Raw genomic sequence first — 15,999 nt, 5'->3', positions numbered from 1 at the left:
CTGAATGTCGTTATAATCGCGTTCTTCATTTCTAAAGTCGTATACGATCTATCTTTTCCATTTCATTTGTAAACAAATTTTAAAACAGATATTCACGCGTTGATCTCATTAATTTATGAGTGGATACATTATGTGATGTACAAAATGCACAAGATATAAATTTGATGTATAAAAAAATCTTAATGCCTTAATGGATGTTCGATAAATCTGACGTTCAAAATGATCATCTCAGCTTTAGACAAAGACACAGTGAAACTAATAACTACCACTCAAGTTATAACTTCGATATCTACTGCTGTAAAAGAATTAATAGAAAATGCGTTTGATGCTGGTGCTAAAAATATTGAAATTAACTTGGTACTACATTAATTTTCTTATTCTGAGCACATTTTGTTCTTTAATAATTACTTCAAAGTACTTAAAAATTTTTATATAAAGTTCATATTTTTAAAAATGTTAGATAGATAATGGATGTACGTTAATAGAAGTAAAGGACGATGGATGTGGTATTTCAAAAGTAGATGCTCCTTACATGGCTTTATCATCTTACACATCAAAATTGTCTAGTTTCTCCGATTTAGGTATGTAGTTATATTACAAAGAAAACATTTACATAGCAATGCATAATATGATTTTGCATTTATAATCATACTATTATTTATAGAATCTTTAGAAACATACGGATTCAGAGGTGAGGCTTTATATGCATTGAGTGCAATATCGGATCTTACAATCATATCAAAAACAGAACAAGATGAAGCAGCTATATCTTATACTATAGATCATAATGGTCATATCATAAATTCAGAACATTGCCACAGATCTACAGGTAGCAAGACAACTTCAAATATTTTGCTTCAAATTTTTTAAATATACATTTATATATCTCTGTTTAGGAACAACTGTACAAGTTAAACAATTATTTAAACAAATGCCAGTGAGAAGGCAAATAATAACAAATTTAAAAAAAGTTACTCAAGATATTAGAACTTTGGAGTCCTTAATAAAAAGTTATGGAATATGCAAATTTAATGTACGAATAAATTATAAAGTAAATAATAACATAATATTTGCAAAACCTAGTATGAGTAATCTTGAAGAAGCAGTTACATATACTCTTGGTAAAAAAATAACATGCTGTATGAATTGGATAGATATTACAGATACAGATGTAATTATATACAAAATTTTATGTATTTAATACTATATTTCATACTTTAATATATGAAAGTATATGTTTTAGATTAAAATTAAAATAATGGTTCCTTCAAAGATGACACAAGCAACTGAAGTGTTACAATCTGGAGGACAATATATTTTTGTAAATGATAGACCAATTAAATATAAAGAATTAGAAAAGGTATATACCTTACTTAGCCTTTCTTTTAATTAGATGATGCAATTTCAAAGAATTTAAGAGTTATTTCCAGGTAGTGATTAAAATAATTTTCGAGGCATTAGGACAAGAATCGTCATCAAAGAAAAAACCAATATTTCTTGTATATATTTTAATAAATGCAGCAAACATAGATGTTAATCTAGAACCAAATAAAACTTCTCTCCTTTTTAAGGATCAGGTAGTTATATTTGCAAAAATGGTTAATTGTATACTTTTTTAAAAATTTATATGATGTATATTATGTGCACAGAACGTGGTTATCAATATAATAGAAAAATATCTAGAAAATTTTTATGGAATACAAAGAGAAATGCAACCAGAAAATAATTGCGAAAGTTCATTTACTGATTATCAAGATTATACACAGAAAGTAAACATTAACAATACTGAAAATGAGGAACCTGCATGCAAAAAACGAAAATTACGCTTAGAAGGAAATTTTGATAAACCTATTGAAAGGAATATAAATACCGATGAAAATGTAATAAATAATTTAAATTCTACCGAGATTAATAATTTCGAACATAAAGGACAACCGCAAATTTCTATAAATATGCAAATTTGTAATGACGAAAGTGCTGAAAAATGTGGAAAAAAAGTAGATGACTTCAATGTTCAATTACCATCTCTAGATTTAAGTGAATCAGATTCAAATGAATCGCAGAATTTTGCATTGACTCATTCCAATAACAATATTTCTCATAATTCAGTGTTAGTATTTATAATATAGGATAAAAAATATAATCTAATTATTTTTAATATATTTTTTACTTTGTATAGTGATAGTAATACAAAAGAAAACGCAGAAGATACTCCACCATTTGAACTAAGTCCATCATCTGAAACATTCAGTCAGTTACCTATAGTAGATCTAGGTGAGGATTTTGTATTGTTCGATTCTTCTAATACAAATACAGATGAGAAAGAAAATAAGATAAAAAATGCAGAAACAAACATTTTGCATGCTGAAAATAAATTGAATATGAAAAAGTCAATTACATTAAAAGAATGGAGTAAAGGACACGTATCTGGGTTGAAGGTAAGATTTATAAGAAATCCAATTCATGAAATCACATGAAATATATTAAAAAGTGATTTTTACAGGGAGGTACGGATATAGAATCTTACAATTGTATAGAACCAAAGGAGTCACCAAATATCAATCCACATACAAATTTATGTGCAGGTTTTCTTCAATTTTCAAAATATGCCAGGTCAGAAGGTAAAAGTATTTAACATACACAACTTAATTTAAATACGAAATATACATATTAGATCTGTATTCTTATTTTTAGTGATAGAAAAAGATTCTAATATGACAGCACCTCAAATTGCCTATCAAATAACTAATCTTTGGAAAAAGTTGTCACCTGAAGAACGTGGATACTATAGAGACCTGGCACACGATGAGAAATCAGAGCACAATAAAAGCAAAGTGGAAACAAAAGAAAAATGTATAGTAAATATTAATAAGAATAAAAATAGACTATTAAAAGCATTGGAAAAAATGAAAACAATGAATATGGAGAAAAAAGAAAATTTAGTCATGAGAACTACTGTATCTTGGGATATAGATTTAAAAAAAGTTACTGAAAATTTTCTAGATAGGTAAATATTGAAGATCGTTATGCATTAATGACACTATTATTTAACATTTAATATAAACATTGCAGTCCTCCATGTGAAAATACTGACGTTGTTGTTGTTGGATTATTACGTACAAATTTATGGATTGTTTATAAATCTGCACATATTTGGATTTTAGATGCTGAAAATCTTAAAAAAAAATTACATATAACTGATATGAATGTGAATGAGGTAAATTAGACAATAGCACATCAAATATGCAGTGTTATTCATATTATTATTCCATCTGGTTATTTATTACATAAATTTTTTCTCTTATAGGATAATGCTAAGAATATAGAACAACTTTTACAGCAATGGTTTTCAATAAAAAATGACTTATCTTTATTACATCCTATACATTCATTAACACAAATCAAGGATACTGTTTAGCTTAAAATGTTGTAAACATTATTTAAATAATAACCCTGTTAAATTTGAAATATAGATGTTTTTTTATTTTTATGTTTATTTAACATTTAACGTAAATATAGCTAGTAGTTTATTATAACAAACTATCATCTGCCGTGTGTAAGCGTAATTTATTATATTATATTACATTATATATTAATCTTTAATATCTTTTTCACGTTTAATTTATTAAAGACACACGTTGAGACACGCGATAATGAAGATATCACCATAAATTCTGATTGGTCAATATGTATGAAGTGTACTAAAATATTTTACTAAACATGTACATGAGTTTCCCTTCTAATTAAAATTAACAATTCTTTTGAATAAAAATGAACACTCCTCGATTAAATAAAAACCTTGTTATACAAAAAGGTTTATATAAGTACTAATATTTTTATAATTTATTTGTTAGTAATATCTTATTTTAATACGTACATATTGCGGATGGAATTTTATTACTATGTGAAGAGAATGATATGTATAAAATATTGAAAAGTTAATATTAAATTTTATATGCCTATATAAAACATATCAAACACGTATACTGTATATATAAAACTATGTAGTTAATTGATGACGATAATATAAGAACAATAATATCTCTAAAGGTTAAGTCGATAATTTAAGTAATAGTAGTAATAAGATTTGATTGAAGAGACGGTTGAAGGTTGGAGTTTTCAATCTATATATTTGAAGTTTGTGGTGGATTGTTGGCTGCCATCTTGGACCTCGGTCGTTTGAGAAGCCGGCCGCCCGCAAAAATCTTTGAGTTTCACGCGTTCGCGCGGCCTCACGTAATTCCTAAGCAGGTTGCGTGGTTTCACGACGAATTTAGAGATCTGCTGCGGTCAAACTAATCAAGATTCGGGTCCGGAATGTATTAGGTGAGTCCAGAATAAGTCAACATTAATTTCCTGATTGCGATGGCGTGTGATTTATCTCGTACATGTGTGTTCGTGCCTTGTGCTTGTGCGTGTTCTAATCCCTGTTGCGATAGTAGATTAATTTTTACCTACATTTTTGATCTTTAACTTAAATACCAATTTTCCCTATATGCCAATTGTGCTTGTATATATAGAATTGCTCTTTTGCTAAATCACAACTTTAAATCACAGAAACGAATTGATAGTGTTCTGTGAGCTCACAATCAATAGACTTCTAAGGAATATGCAGTTCATTCGTTGTAATCGGTGAACACGTTTTAAACTTTGTTAGTTTCTTATATCAGGATTCAGTTTTTTCTTTGGTTAGTCTGCTTGCTATCATATAATTATTTTTAGTGAAGTTGTTTTGATTCTTCTAACCATATAACTCCTTTTTGTAATTACACTCAGTTAAATATCATATAGATATTTTTAATAAAGATACTATTAGATAGTTTATAAATGAATTTATTTGTATTCTGCAGAATTTATATTACAAGAAATTAAATTAAATGTTTCAATTATAACTCAATGAGGTACTTATATTTTCTTTACTATGTTATTTTAATTACGTTGCAACTATTATTGATTTTTAATTGATACACATAATTGTCAATTTATTTGCATCGAATGTAGTATAGATGTATTTAAATATTAGAATTTACTCATTTATTGTTTTGTGTCAAGTTAAGTAAAAAGTATATAAGAATCAAGAGAATGTTTAGATTTATGATTAAATATTGCATTGTATTAATGAATTTTTCAATGTATACATGAATATAAGTGCAATATTGAGTTGCCTTAATAGATACTATTATCATTGATATTATAAATTATATTATTGACACTAATATTTTAATATTTGATTCAGTTCATATGTAAACATAAGTTAGTGTTTAGCAAAAGACTATTACACATTCATATATTGCTCATCAATTTTTTATATTTCTCTTATTAATTTAAAATATGTTTAATTTTAATATGATTTTTTTTAATGACTCAGGTGTATATTTGTCCTCGCGCATTTATAACTGGGTGAGTGGAAGAGATAAATTAACTAGCTTTTGTAATTTTTCAATAGACAACAGTGAAAAAATAGCAATCCACAAAATAAATAGTAGTAGTGATATATCAGAAAAAATGGCACTACCCAGTAGAGCGCGAGTCTACACAGATGTGAATTCACACAAATCCAGAGATTACTGGGACTATGAATCCTATGTTGTCGACTGGGGGTAAGTGTGCAATAAAACATTCTGTGTGTATTTAGATAAATGTATTTATATTTGTGCATATCTATGTTTGTATGTATGTATATTTGTGTATTTCCCTCATTTTATTTAATTGTAACAAATTTTTTGTTATATAGACAACAAGATGATTATCAACTAGTAAGAAAATTAGGCAGAGGAAAATATAGTGAAGTATTCGAAGCCATAAATATTACAAATAATGAAAAATGTGTTGTAAAAATTTTAAAGGTAAAAAGAATAAATTATGTTTTAGTAAGCGAATTATAATTAGCCGAAAACTCTAATTTTCATGTGATTTTAATGTCTAGCCTGTAAAAAAGAAGAAAATAAAAAGGGAGATTAAAATCTTAGAAAACCTCAAAGGTGGGACCAACATAATTACACTCCAAGCTGTTGTCAAAGATCCGGTATCAAGGACGCCAGCACTGATATTTGAACATGTGAACAACACAGATTTCAAGCAATTATACCAGACGCTAACAGACTACGACATAAGATACTACCTCTACGAATTATTAAAAGTGCGTGTATTGTTAAGTGCAATGGAACAGTCCAATGTGAATCTTCGAGATTATTATTTTGATAGATGTAGGTGTATATCATAGGTTCAAGGAAGAGTTCGAAAATATTTTATTTATACAAATTCATTTTTTCCCTCTATTACCATTGTTTTATTTAGTATTAGTATTTTTAGATAAAAAAATACTTCATATGAAATTTATTTTATCTTTATATTTTTATTTTGCTTATAACTATATCTTTACTCTTTCAATGTTATGATATTTGAAATTTAAGTATTTAAACAGTTATAAACTTGCATATATAAATTTTCTATGTTTCTTTCTTTCTTATGCTTTTTATTAGTTTATTCTGATCATGAAGTACAATAAAATATAATAATTTTAGAAGTATCTTATCTCAAAAGGGTTAAAAGTGAATATACTAAATGAAAATATGATGTAGTGCCTTTCTATAAAAATACTGAAATTGTTCTTTCTTATTAGTCAAAGCATATAAAAAGAATCCTTAGTTTCAGAAATTTTAAAAATTTTCGGACTCATGAATATTTAAGTAAGTAATGTGTCGATAGTGTTTGATCCATTTTGCATCTGTGGTTGAATAAGATGTAAAACGAAAGAGAAAATCATTAATAATGTACAAGAAATGGTCGTCTCCTTTTTCTGTTTAGGCATTGGATTATTGCCATAGTATGGGAATAATGCATAGGGACGTCAAACCGCACAATGTTATGATAGATCATGAAAATCGAAAGTTACGGTTAATTGATTGGGGTCTAGCAGAGTTTTACCATCCAGGTCAAGAATACAATGTACGAGTAGCTTCGCGTTATTTTAAAGGTCCAGAATTACTTGTAGATTATCAGGTTTGTGTGCAATTTCTCATATCTTTAACTGTATGTTATAAGTAATTTATGGATAATATGGCTTCTTCTTCTGTATTGCAGATGTATGATTATTCATTAGATATGTGGTCCCTTGGATGCATGCTTGCAAGTATGATATTCAGGAAAGAACCGTTTTTTCATGGACACGATAATTATGACCAACTAGTGAGAATTGCAAAAGTTCTCGGGACTGAGGAATTATTTGAATATCTTGAAAAGTACCATATTGAATTGGATCCTCGTTTCAATGATATTTTAGGTCGACATTCACGTAAACGCTGGGAACGTTTTATGCATTCAGAGAATCAACATTTGGTATCGCACGAAAGCCTTGATTTCCTTGACAAACTTTTGCGTTATGATCATTACGAAAGACTTACTGCACGCGAAGCTATGGAACATCCTTATTTTTGTAAGTATTATGAAGTATATTTAAATTTTGCGCTATAAATTTTAACAGAAAGTATGAATGATGTGATACTTCGAAAAACCGATAGTTTCATTTTTATTTTTCCATTCTCTTTCACTTTAGATCCAATAGTAAAAGATCAAGGTCGATTAAACATGGTATCATCGTCACCTACTCCCATAACAGGTTCGTTGCCTGTAGGTGAGTAACGGCCCAGGTAATGTCACCACCTCAATTTCCAATTTATAATTATTTAACCATATCATTCGCGTATTGTTGAATCGACCATGAGAATCCCGTGAATATTCATTCGCATCTACGAATATGATGCGTATCAATTGAACATCCATGAAGTTTGTATTGATTCGAATTCACAACTTCTATTTTACGATATTTATAAAAACAAAGAATGAGAAAGAATGCCGGGAATATGAACACGTCGTGTTTGTATTGTAATGTACGAATACACGCAGTTCTGTTGGCATTCAATTGTTGACATCGTCCGGCACTGTAGAATTTGACTAATTCGCAATGATAAACACTGTTCTTGTAAAGTGTTCAAACGTTGAGCGTGGAAACACATTTATGTTGAAACAAATCCTTGCTATTAAGTACGGAAATTTTTCCCATTGCGAATTAGTTAAAGTAAACAACTGTGTTACGCTTTACGCAAAGTCATTCCAGGCATCTAAATAACCAGAGCAAGATGTACTACATTGTGGCCAGAATACAAACATCCATTAGTAATACTTCTTTGATCTAAAATTTCAGGTGTATGGAATGACCAATGCGACTTATAGTCATATTATAAAGAAAACATACGAAATAGAGTAATGTCGACCGTTAATAATGCAAAACGATCTTTTTTTGCAAGTAATATATGTTTTATTTTTCGCGGTACATTATATTTCAGAATTTCAAATATTCTTGACTACTGATTTTTTTTTATCTTCTTTCTGTTTCTTGAAATAAGAAGATCGTTTCAAATGGTCGTAATGTGACTAAAGATGCGACTAAACAAATGTTTGATTTGAAATATTTAAACGATTCAAGTCTATGTCGTTTAGTATCGATTAATGTATGATTAGAATGAAGCGTATAAAATGCTGAGTTTTCTTATATTGTCGCATCAGAAGATCGGTTATAGTGATACCTCGCCGATTATGCGATGAATGCATTTTTCCCTCAACATTAATGATGGGAAAAAGTCGCACGCACTAGAAATAATACCTGGAAGAAAATGTTTGATTCCTCCTTGACAAACAATAAATATTATAGAAATTTATTTATTTAGATTCGGATCTGACTAGCTTTATATAATAGTCTCCAAAACCGTAAATAGATTGGAACAGAATAATCGATACATAGAACGTTCAGCAAATAACAAATGAAATGTGCAATCGAAATGATAGTTTCGAGAAAGAGTGTGTCAGATATACACTATTTTCAAAATCTGTCGATGATTAGTAACTAATAACAGATACGTATGTAGTATGTTTTCTATAAATAAGTCGATCCGTATTAAACGACAACTGGACTTGAATTGCTCAGTCATTTCAAAACAGGCATCTTTTTAGTCAGTATGCGTATTTATAAGGAGCGTGCGAAGAATCAAACATTTTCATTTAGGTATCGATACTTCGCGCGAGGGGCTTAATCCCATCCCTAAGCGTGACTGTGAGCAGCGTACCGGTTCGTGGAATAAACCGACTGAAAAATGTGGCAGGACAAGTTGGAAATGGGACTCAGAAAACGATGAAGTATTCATCACATCCGTTTCATCCATAACACACGGTTTACGACTTTTGGTTAGTTACAAACTAAAACCTTTCATTCCACCCAAACTTGCAAAATTAAGAAGAAGAAAAGTATTTTGTATGATGGCGGACCACTCTTTATGTAAATGGCAATTATATGTTGACGTGGTGTATAAAGTTCTACATTTTAGACATTCCTTGTTTTTTATCCTGGGTATTACTTAAAAGAATTTACGTTTGTTGTGTCAGAAGCAATCCATTATGTGCGACCGAGACCTTAAATGGCACAAATGAGGAGCAAATGATACGTTTCAAAACTACTATCGATTCTACTATATTGCAAATAATTTAGGAACGGAAGAAAGTTTAGAATATTAAAATGAAATCTATCAAAGTATGTGCTCTGTCCATATTGGCCGGTATGCATGTGCCATTAATAATTGTATGTTGCTTTTCTCTATTTTTTTAATCTGTCATTTCTGTTGTTTTCCTTTAACGCTGCTGCTAATGTCACGATCACGGGAAATTTGTAAATGCATAAAGATGCGATTAGATCATGTTATGTCACTTCGAAGATCGTCCGTCATAAGACATTATAACAAAAATGATGCAAAACAAAAACTATATGTATTTGCATCCACACAAGCGCGTACGACACACATACACATAGCACATACGTGCTTACACTTAACATGTACCTTAGGCCGCTCGATTTAGTACTTTTAACGATGATAAAAATGTTCGTTTATATCTGATACAATGATAGTTGAATAAAATGTTTGTTATAGCCAAGTACTCTTTGTGCTCTGTGAATACCTGTATATCCAGTAATAGATGTTACCAAAGTACTGATAAAGACTTAATTGATCAAATTTTGAGAACATGATATCCACATTTCTATGACCATTTCGCCGTTTGTATTTAGAAAAAGTAAGAGAGAAAGAGAGAGAGAGAGGAAAAGAGAACTGTTAAGATTTTCAATTTAATTTTCATACATTGATCAAAACGAGAATTCACAGGCACCTTAAAACACTTGGCGCCAATAAAAGCCTACGTACATGAACAAGACACACGTCGATAAATGAAAAAAAGAAACATTCGTATTGCTGTACATTGTGAGCTTAACGCGCTGGTCAAAAACTTAATGTCAATAACACCCACTAAATCGATCGAATTATTTCGAATACAGCATTACCAATGTGTTTCTTATTCAATATGTTTATAAATTGAACATGTAATTATTTATATACGACCGTAAGTCAGTTTATTGTGTACATTTCAAAAATTTTCTTTGAGAGGAAGAAAAGGAGAAAGAGAAGAAGAGTGACGTACTTTTAAAGAATGTATAGGAATAGAGCACACTCCACTTGTAAACCATGTCCTTTCGTATTATTTCGAAAGAATTCGTCAGTTCCTATACGTATAAATTATGCATAAAGTACGGTCAATTCAATATATATATATATATATATACACATATATATATATATACAAAATAATTTTACATATGCATATATATATATATATAATACATGCACACACATATAAATATATATACAAGTGTGTGTATATGTGTGTATATGTATATATATATATACAAACACGTAGCATATTATAAATGCGTACCCTATCAAGCGGAGTGTGGATTTGAATTCGAAGAGCGAGGTATGCTCTCGAATATTATCGGTTAAAGAGTAATGTTCGCTTCTTATTCTGATCATTGCGCCGTTTTTGCCTTATTATCATGTATTTAAAGATTTTATATGTATATATATATATGTATATTTTATTTTTCAATAATGCATAAAAAATATATATACATATATACGTAACGCAGATAAGTGAAAATAAGTGGAAAGAGTATGTAGACGTATGAGATGCATACTGCGCTATAAATGTTAAAGATGTAAAAAGGAAATACTTTATGTACAAGTATAAATACATTTTATTTATTCTGCTTATAACTGTCGTATTGCTTGAATGCGACAAATATCTAATTTCAAGTCACTTTCACATGGCAAGAACGGCGCAAATATAATTGTTTGTCCAAATTTGATAATTCTTCCCTGTTCATACGTTAAGTTTACGATAATCTAGTTTAGTTTTATAGGAAAAAACTATTGAATAACTACTATTTAAATCTGCAAATTAACTTAGACAAAAAAAAAATTAAAATAACGAATTGTCACTAATGTAATTAATATATTATGCTAAATTTTAACGTTGATATTTTATCTTGTAACATCATAATTTAACACTATTTTGAGGACAGAATGTATTATTAAACAAATATCACTAGGAAAGCCGTTCTATCATTATCATATATTATAGGCCAGTTTAAAAATTTCTTTTTCCTATTTTGTCTAAGAACGGCTATATCCTGGTAGAAGAAAGTGCACCTAATATTTCAATATATACTAAATGTACATTCGAATTTTATATTCATTCATAATAATGCCAAAGCGATAAAGTGAAATTGTTTACATACTTCTTCGTTTTCTGTTTCTCTCTTCGGTTCTAAATTTTTTTTCTAACGCGGGCTATTGAAAAATAAATTATTCTAATGCGGTTGAGGTATGACAATAAAATTAGCCAAAATGCACGGATCTACTTTGATTTAAACTTGTCATCGATCATAAAAGCATGAAAATAAAAAATTATCCATCCTGTATTACGTGATCACATGTTTTTAATGTTTTTCTAATATTTACTCTTAAAATTAGTGACACAATGGCTAAATAAATAATAACGAAAAGTTTCAAAATTTTCCTTTATGCAGGTACAAAACATTTGTGCATATATGCAGTGTAACAACAATATGTATAATTTACGATACGAAACGCTGTAATACTAAACAATGCTGTATAGAATTAATTGAAAAAAGAAGCAGATACAATTTTGTTTGTATTAAAAAGAAATAATAAATCTTATAATTATTGAATTTTTTTACTGAAATTAAACAATATCTCATACTGATTTCTTACTTTTCATCATTATCATATAATTACAATTCTACACATAGTCGTATCTTCATACATCTCATTTTAAATCTGTATAATTGATTTTCGAAAAAATTAACATTTTTATTATTTTAATGTAGGAAAAAAGTGGTAGGAATTTATAAATAACTATACGAAATATCCTTTAATTTTGTAGCATACGTAAATACGTACTCTGTTTGGGTAAATCAAGTAGAACAGGTTATGTTTCTAATTAAGAAATCATTATAAAATTCAGTAAAAGTTATTATAAAATTCGAACATATCGTATATGAGATTAATTACCAAGTAAATCATTTTTATTCAAAATTGGATTATTCTCTTTATCAGTGTGTTATGTGTATAAAGATTTATATTTTGCAGCGCGTATCGTATAAGTATACATGCATGTGTAAATACGTTGCTTTGCACCTGCAATAGAATAGCGTGCCATAACAGCAGTTGCAGTTTAAAGTAAGTACAGCTGGTTACATATCTTTGAAAATTATTTATAATATCCACAATGGATGAAATTGATGAATTGAGGCAAAAAATCAAAGAACTTGAAGACAAACTACTTCAAAAACAACATAAAAATACGTTTACTACAAGAGCAAAAATAGAACATATGTCAAGTGAAGTGACTGATGCAAATCCTTACAGGTAATTTTTGCTTATATAAAACTTTTCCATTATATTAAATAGTTTGAATTATAAATACTTCAATTATATACTCTTTGATACAAAATTGAAAGAAAAATATCTTAATGTTTCTTTGTCCTTTGATTAGTCGTTTGATGGCATTAAAACGTATGGGTATAGTAAATAATTATGAAAGAATAAAAGAATTAACAATTGCTATAGTTGGAATAGGCGGAGTTGGTAGTGTGACTGCAGAAATGCTAACAAGATGTGGAATTGGCAAGGTAACAATCTTATATAAAGTCATAAATGAAGAATTTATCTGTTTTCTAAGTAACAAACAAGTAAATTTCAGTTGATTCTTTTTGACTATGACAAAGTAGAAATGGCTAATATGAATAGACTTTTCTTCCAACCTTACCAAGCTGGCCAAAATAAAGTAGAAGCAGCAGCAACAACATTGCAATATATTAATCCAGATGTAGAGATTGAAACTTACAATTACAACATTACTACAATGGATCATTTTGAAGATTTTACAAATATCATAAGGTACATAAACCTAATTTTTGAATAATTGTAATTAACAATATCTAAGTAACATTAAATTTTATTTTTAGCACAGCAAGTTTAAATGAGGGTCCAGTAGATTTAGTTTTGAGCTGTGTAGACAATTTTGAAGCACGAATGGCGATTAATACCGCATGTAACGAACTTAATCAGAAGTGGTTTGAAAGTGGGGTATCTGAAAATGCAGTTTCAGGTCATATTCAATTTATTATTCCTGGAGAAACAGCTTGTTTTGCGGTGAATAAAAATAAAAATTAAAGTATAGGCAAAGCATTAAGGCTTAAACTTAATTTGTGAAAAATATCATTTTATTTCTAGTGTGCTCCTCCATTAGTAGTAGCAGAAAACATTGATGAAAAAACTCTGAAACGAGATGGGGTTTGCGCAGCATCTTTGCCAACAACTATGGGAATTGTTGCAGGCTTTTTAGTTCAAAATGCATTGAAGTATCTTTTAAACTTTGGCGATGTTAGCTATTATTTGGGTTATAATGCTATGCAAGATTTTTTTCCTAAAATGATATTGAAACCAAATCCAAACTGTGAAGATAGGTATTGTAGAAAACATCAACTAGAATATGCGTTGAAACCAAAACCAGAACAAAAGATAGAGAAAACAGTCGAAGATAAGCCTCTTCATGAAGATAATGAATGGGGTAAGTAACATATGGAAAGATAAAATATTAGTATATGATTAACAAATTGATCTATTGCTTCATTGCAGGAATTTCTCTTCTTGATGAACAAGATCAACAAATGGATGAAAAATCTCAAATTAATCAAATTCCATCTGAATCTGATGCTAGTTTAGAGGAACTGATGGCACAAATGAAATCCATTTGAGTTTTATTCAAAGAGTTTCCAAGAATAGTAATAATATTTCATACGAATAGTAATATTATTTATACATTCCACTTATATTTTTTATACTATTCGTATCACACGTAAAAAAAAAGAGATTAATATATGTCGCGATATTATATACAATATACAATATTGTACACATATGTACGGGTTATTCAATACAACAAATTTATTAAAGTTAGACATCAAAACGTTCGAAACAAAGATTTTGGCCCTCTTCCTCGTAATCCTCTCTAGTTACCAAAAGACTTGAAAATATTGGATCTTTTGAAAGTGTTTTACCACCGTGCCATGCATATGTGATTGGACTGAAAACAATATGTAACAGTAGAATATGTATTGAACATTGAAATATTTTCAGATGTATCAATTATAAAATTAAATGTTTCGTTACTTTTCAGGTAAATGCACATTTATCGTATATTCTGCAGGTGCTAAGCTTCTAACTTCCTTGTAAATTCTTTCTTGGAATCCAGGAAATTTTGCGTTACCTCCAGTAAGAATAATATTAGACAAAAGATGCGGCCACGTCTCTTCGTCGCATGCTTTCAAGCAATCCATAATTGCTTCTGGAATACCCATTTGACGAATACCAACATCCGAGGGAAAAAATAAAATTTCGGGTATAGCAAATCTTTCATTGCTTAAACGTAGAGTTTGTTGTTCATTAGGAGGTTCCGGATTTTTGAGGAAACCACGTCTTAATGTTGTATAATCTGGTAAAACATAATCTTTGACTATAGGATTGTTTTCTAACTTATTTTTGGCAGTTTCCATATCCTTGAAAAATTCTGAAGAAACAAAACAAGAATCCTCCTTCACCTGATTTATTACATAAGTTTCATCCATAACATGAAGCTGACGATAAGATATAATTTCTTTGAGGTGATTTGTAAGAAGTTTTCCACCCACGTCAATGCGTCTAATACCTTCTTTAACTTTGGTATCATTTATATATGGTACTATGTGTGTAAAGCTATAACCACTATCAACTACAATACAACATTTTGTATTAGGATTTTCCATTTTATATTGATAACAAGAGAGAGTAGAGCTATTGATTCTTAAGAGACTTTGACATTCGTATTCTTCAAAAAATATTTCTGTCATTGCTTCTTGAATGGTTGGAAAATTAAATAAAGGTTCAGTTACAATTACAGAAAGCTGATTCAAGTTTACCAGACAGCATTCTTTAGAGAATATATAATCCCAGACAGTCTTCTGAACGTCCCAATTTACGAGATATCCTTTTTGAAACGGTAAGATGTAAAACAGACCAGATGCATCTCGACATTCTTCGATTTGATTTCCTACAAAAGGTCTTCGTCGTTCGCTTTTCGCTTTCATTATACAATTTGGAACTAATCTAAAAATAAATCCGTTAATAATTGTACTCTTTTTTGTTCTAATTTAATTGTTTTCTGCATCATAACTTACTTGGCATTGTCGGAAGCTAACCCAACTTTTGCGGTATAGGCACCATTATCAAGAACAAAAGTAGAACTACTCATATTAATAAAGTGATTAAATGATAAACTAAAATCCGACTGTTTCTTTATTCCGTTGTACAAACTTAGTTAATATGTAGATGTAAAATATATATTAAAACAAGTTTCATTTACTGGCTAATTCAAAATGTTTCATTTATGCCTTAAGCGCTTAGAAAGGCGCCATATTTTAACTTCTTTTATGTATGTACTAATGTACATGTATGTATGTATGTATGTATAGGATATTCATTAAATGTTATGCATTAT

At 29.2% G+C, this 15,999-nt stretch overlaps 4 protein-coding genes across 12 annotated transcripts; 3 read left to right on the top strand and 1 right to left on the bottom strand.

Annotated features, from left to right (window-relative positions):
* Window positions 1-10: 10 nt before the first annotated feature.
* On the top strand, window positions 11-3,490 carry LOC126863853 (PMS1 protein homolog 1-like). 5 transcript variants are annotated; one of them, XM_050614496.1, is made up of 12 exons: window positions 11-357; window positions 461-581; window positions 665-829; window positions 897-1,171; window positions 1,244-1,360; window positions 1,431-1,577; window positions 1,650-2,110; window positions 2,180-2,438; window positions 2,504-2,621; window positions 2,701-3,007; window positions 3,073-3,217; window positions 3,308-3,490. In XM_050614496.1, exons 1-12 carry the CDS (start codon window positions 220-222, stop codon window positions 3,416-3,418), a joined length of 2,364 nt encoding a protein of 787 aa, XP_050470453.1. In that variant the 5' UTR covers window positions 11-219; the 3' UTR covers window positions 3,419-3,490. The 5 variants fall into 5 exon arrangements, with proteins under 5 accessions (XP_050470453.1, XP_050470454.1, XP_050470452.1 ...); XM_050614497.1 differs by having other exon boundaries at window positions 13-357; window positions 897-1,033; window positions 2,695-3,007; XM_050614495.1 differs by having other exon boundaries at window positions 13-357; window positions 2,695-3,007.
* A 643-nt stretch (window positions 3,491-4,133) lies between these two features.
* On the top strand, window positions 4,134-12,130 carry LOC126863880 (casein kinase II subunit alpha). 4 transcript variants are annotated; one of them, XM_050614557.1, is made up of 8 exons: window positions 4,134-4,326; window positions 5,447-5,600; window positions 5,735-5,846; window positions 5,927-6,139; window positions 6,808-7,002; window positions 7,084-7,435; window positions 7,556-7,633; window positions 9,062-12,130. In XM_050614557.1, exons 2-8 carry the CDS (start codon window positions 5,506-5,508, stop codon window positions 9,412-9,414), a joined length of 1,398 nt encoding a protein of 465 aa, XP_050470514.1. In that variant the 5' UTR covers window positions 4,134-4,326; window positions 5,447-5,505; the 3' UTR covers window positions 9,415-12,130. The 4 variants fall into 4 exon arrangements, with proteins under 4 accessions (XP_050470514.1, XP_050470513.1, XP_050470516.1 ...); XM_050614556.1 differs by having other exon boundaries at window positions 5,369-5,600; XM_050614559.1 differs by having other exon boundaries at window positions 4,135-4,326; window positions 5,369-5,600; window positions 7,556-7,649; window positions 9,062-9,210.
* A 90-nt stretch (window positions 12,131-12,220) lies between these two features.
* LOC126863890 (ubiquitin-like modifier-activating enzyme 5) lies at window positions 12,221-14,425 on the top strand. The gene is made up of 6 exons (XM_050614576.1): window positions 12,221-12,830; window positions 12,958-13,093; window positions 13,165-13,361; window positions 13,430-13,616; window positions 13,698-14,034; window positions 14,103-14,425. The coding sequence occupies exons 1-6, from the start codon at window positions 12,691-12,693 to the stop codon at window positions 14,219-14,221; spliced, it is 1,116 nt and encodes a 371-aa protein (XP_050470533.1). The 5' UTR covers window positions 12,221-12,690; the 3' UTR covers window positions 14,222-14,425.
* On the bottom strand, window positions 14,208-15,927 carry LOC126863886 (actin-related protein 6). 2 transcript variants are annotated; one of them, XM_050614571.1, is made up of 3 exons: window positions 15,680-15,927; window positions 14,637-15,603; window positions 14,208-14,550 (listed from the first exon to the last, which is right to left on the bottom strand). In XM_050614571.1, the coding sequence occupies exons 1-3, from the start codon at window positions 15,684-15,686 to the stop codon at window positions 14,421-14,423; spliced, it is 1,104 nt and encodes a 367-aa protein (XP_050470528.1). In that variant the 5' UTR covers window positions 15,687-15,927; the 3' UTR covers window positions 14,208-14,420. The 2 variants fall into 2 exon arrangements, with proteins under 2 accessions (XP_050470528.1, XP_050470527.1); XM_050614570.1 differs by having other exon boundaries at window positions 14,637-15,608; window positions 15,680-15,925.
* Between the last annotated feature and the right edge of the window lie 72 nt (window positions 15,928-15,999).

Source organism: Bombus huntii, chromosome 3, assembly GCF_024542735.1.
Source record: "Bombus huntii isolate Logan2020A chromosome 3, iyBomHunt1.1, whole genome shotgun sequence".
Taxonomy (NCBI): Eukaryota; Metazoa; Arthropoda; class Insecta; order Hymenoptera; family Apidae; genus Bombus; species Bombus huntii.
The sequence above is the reverse complement of the archived record's forward strand: the minus strand, read 5'-3'. Positions and strand labels throughout refer to the sequence as shown.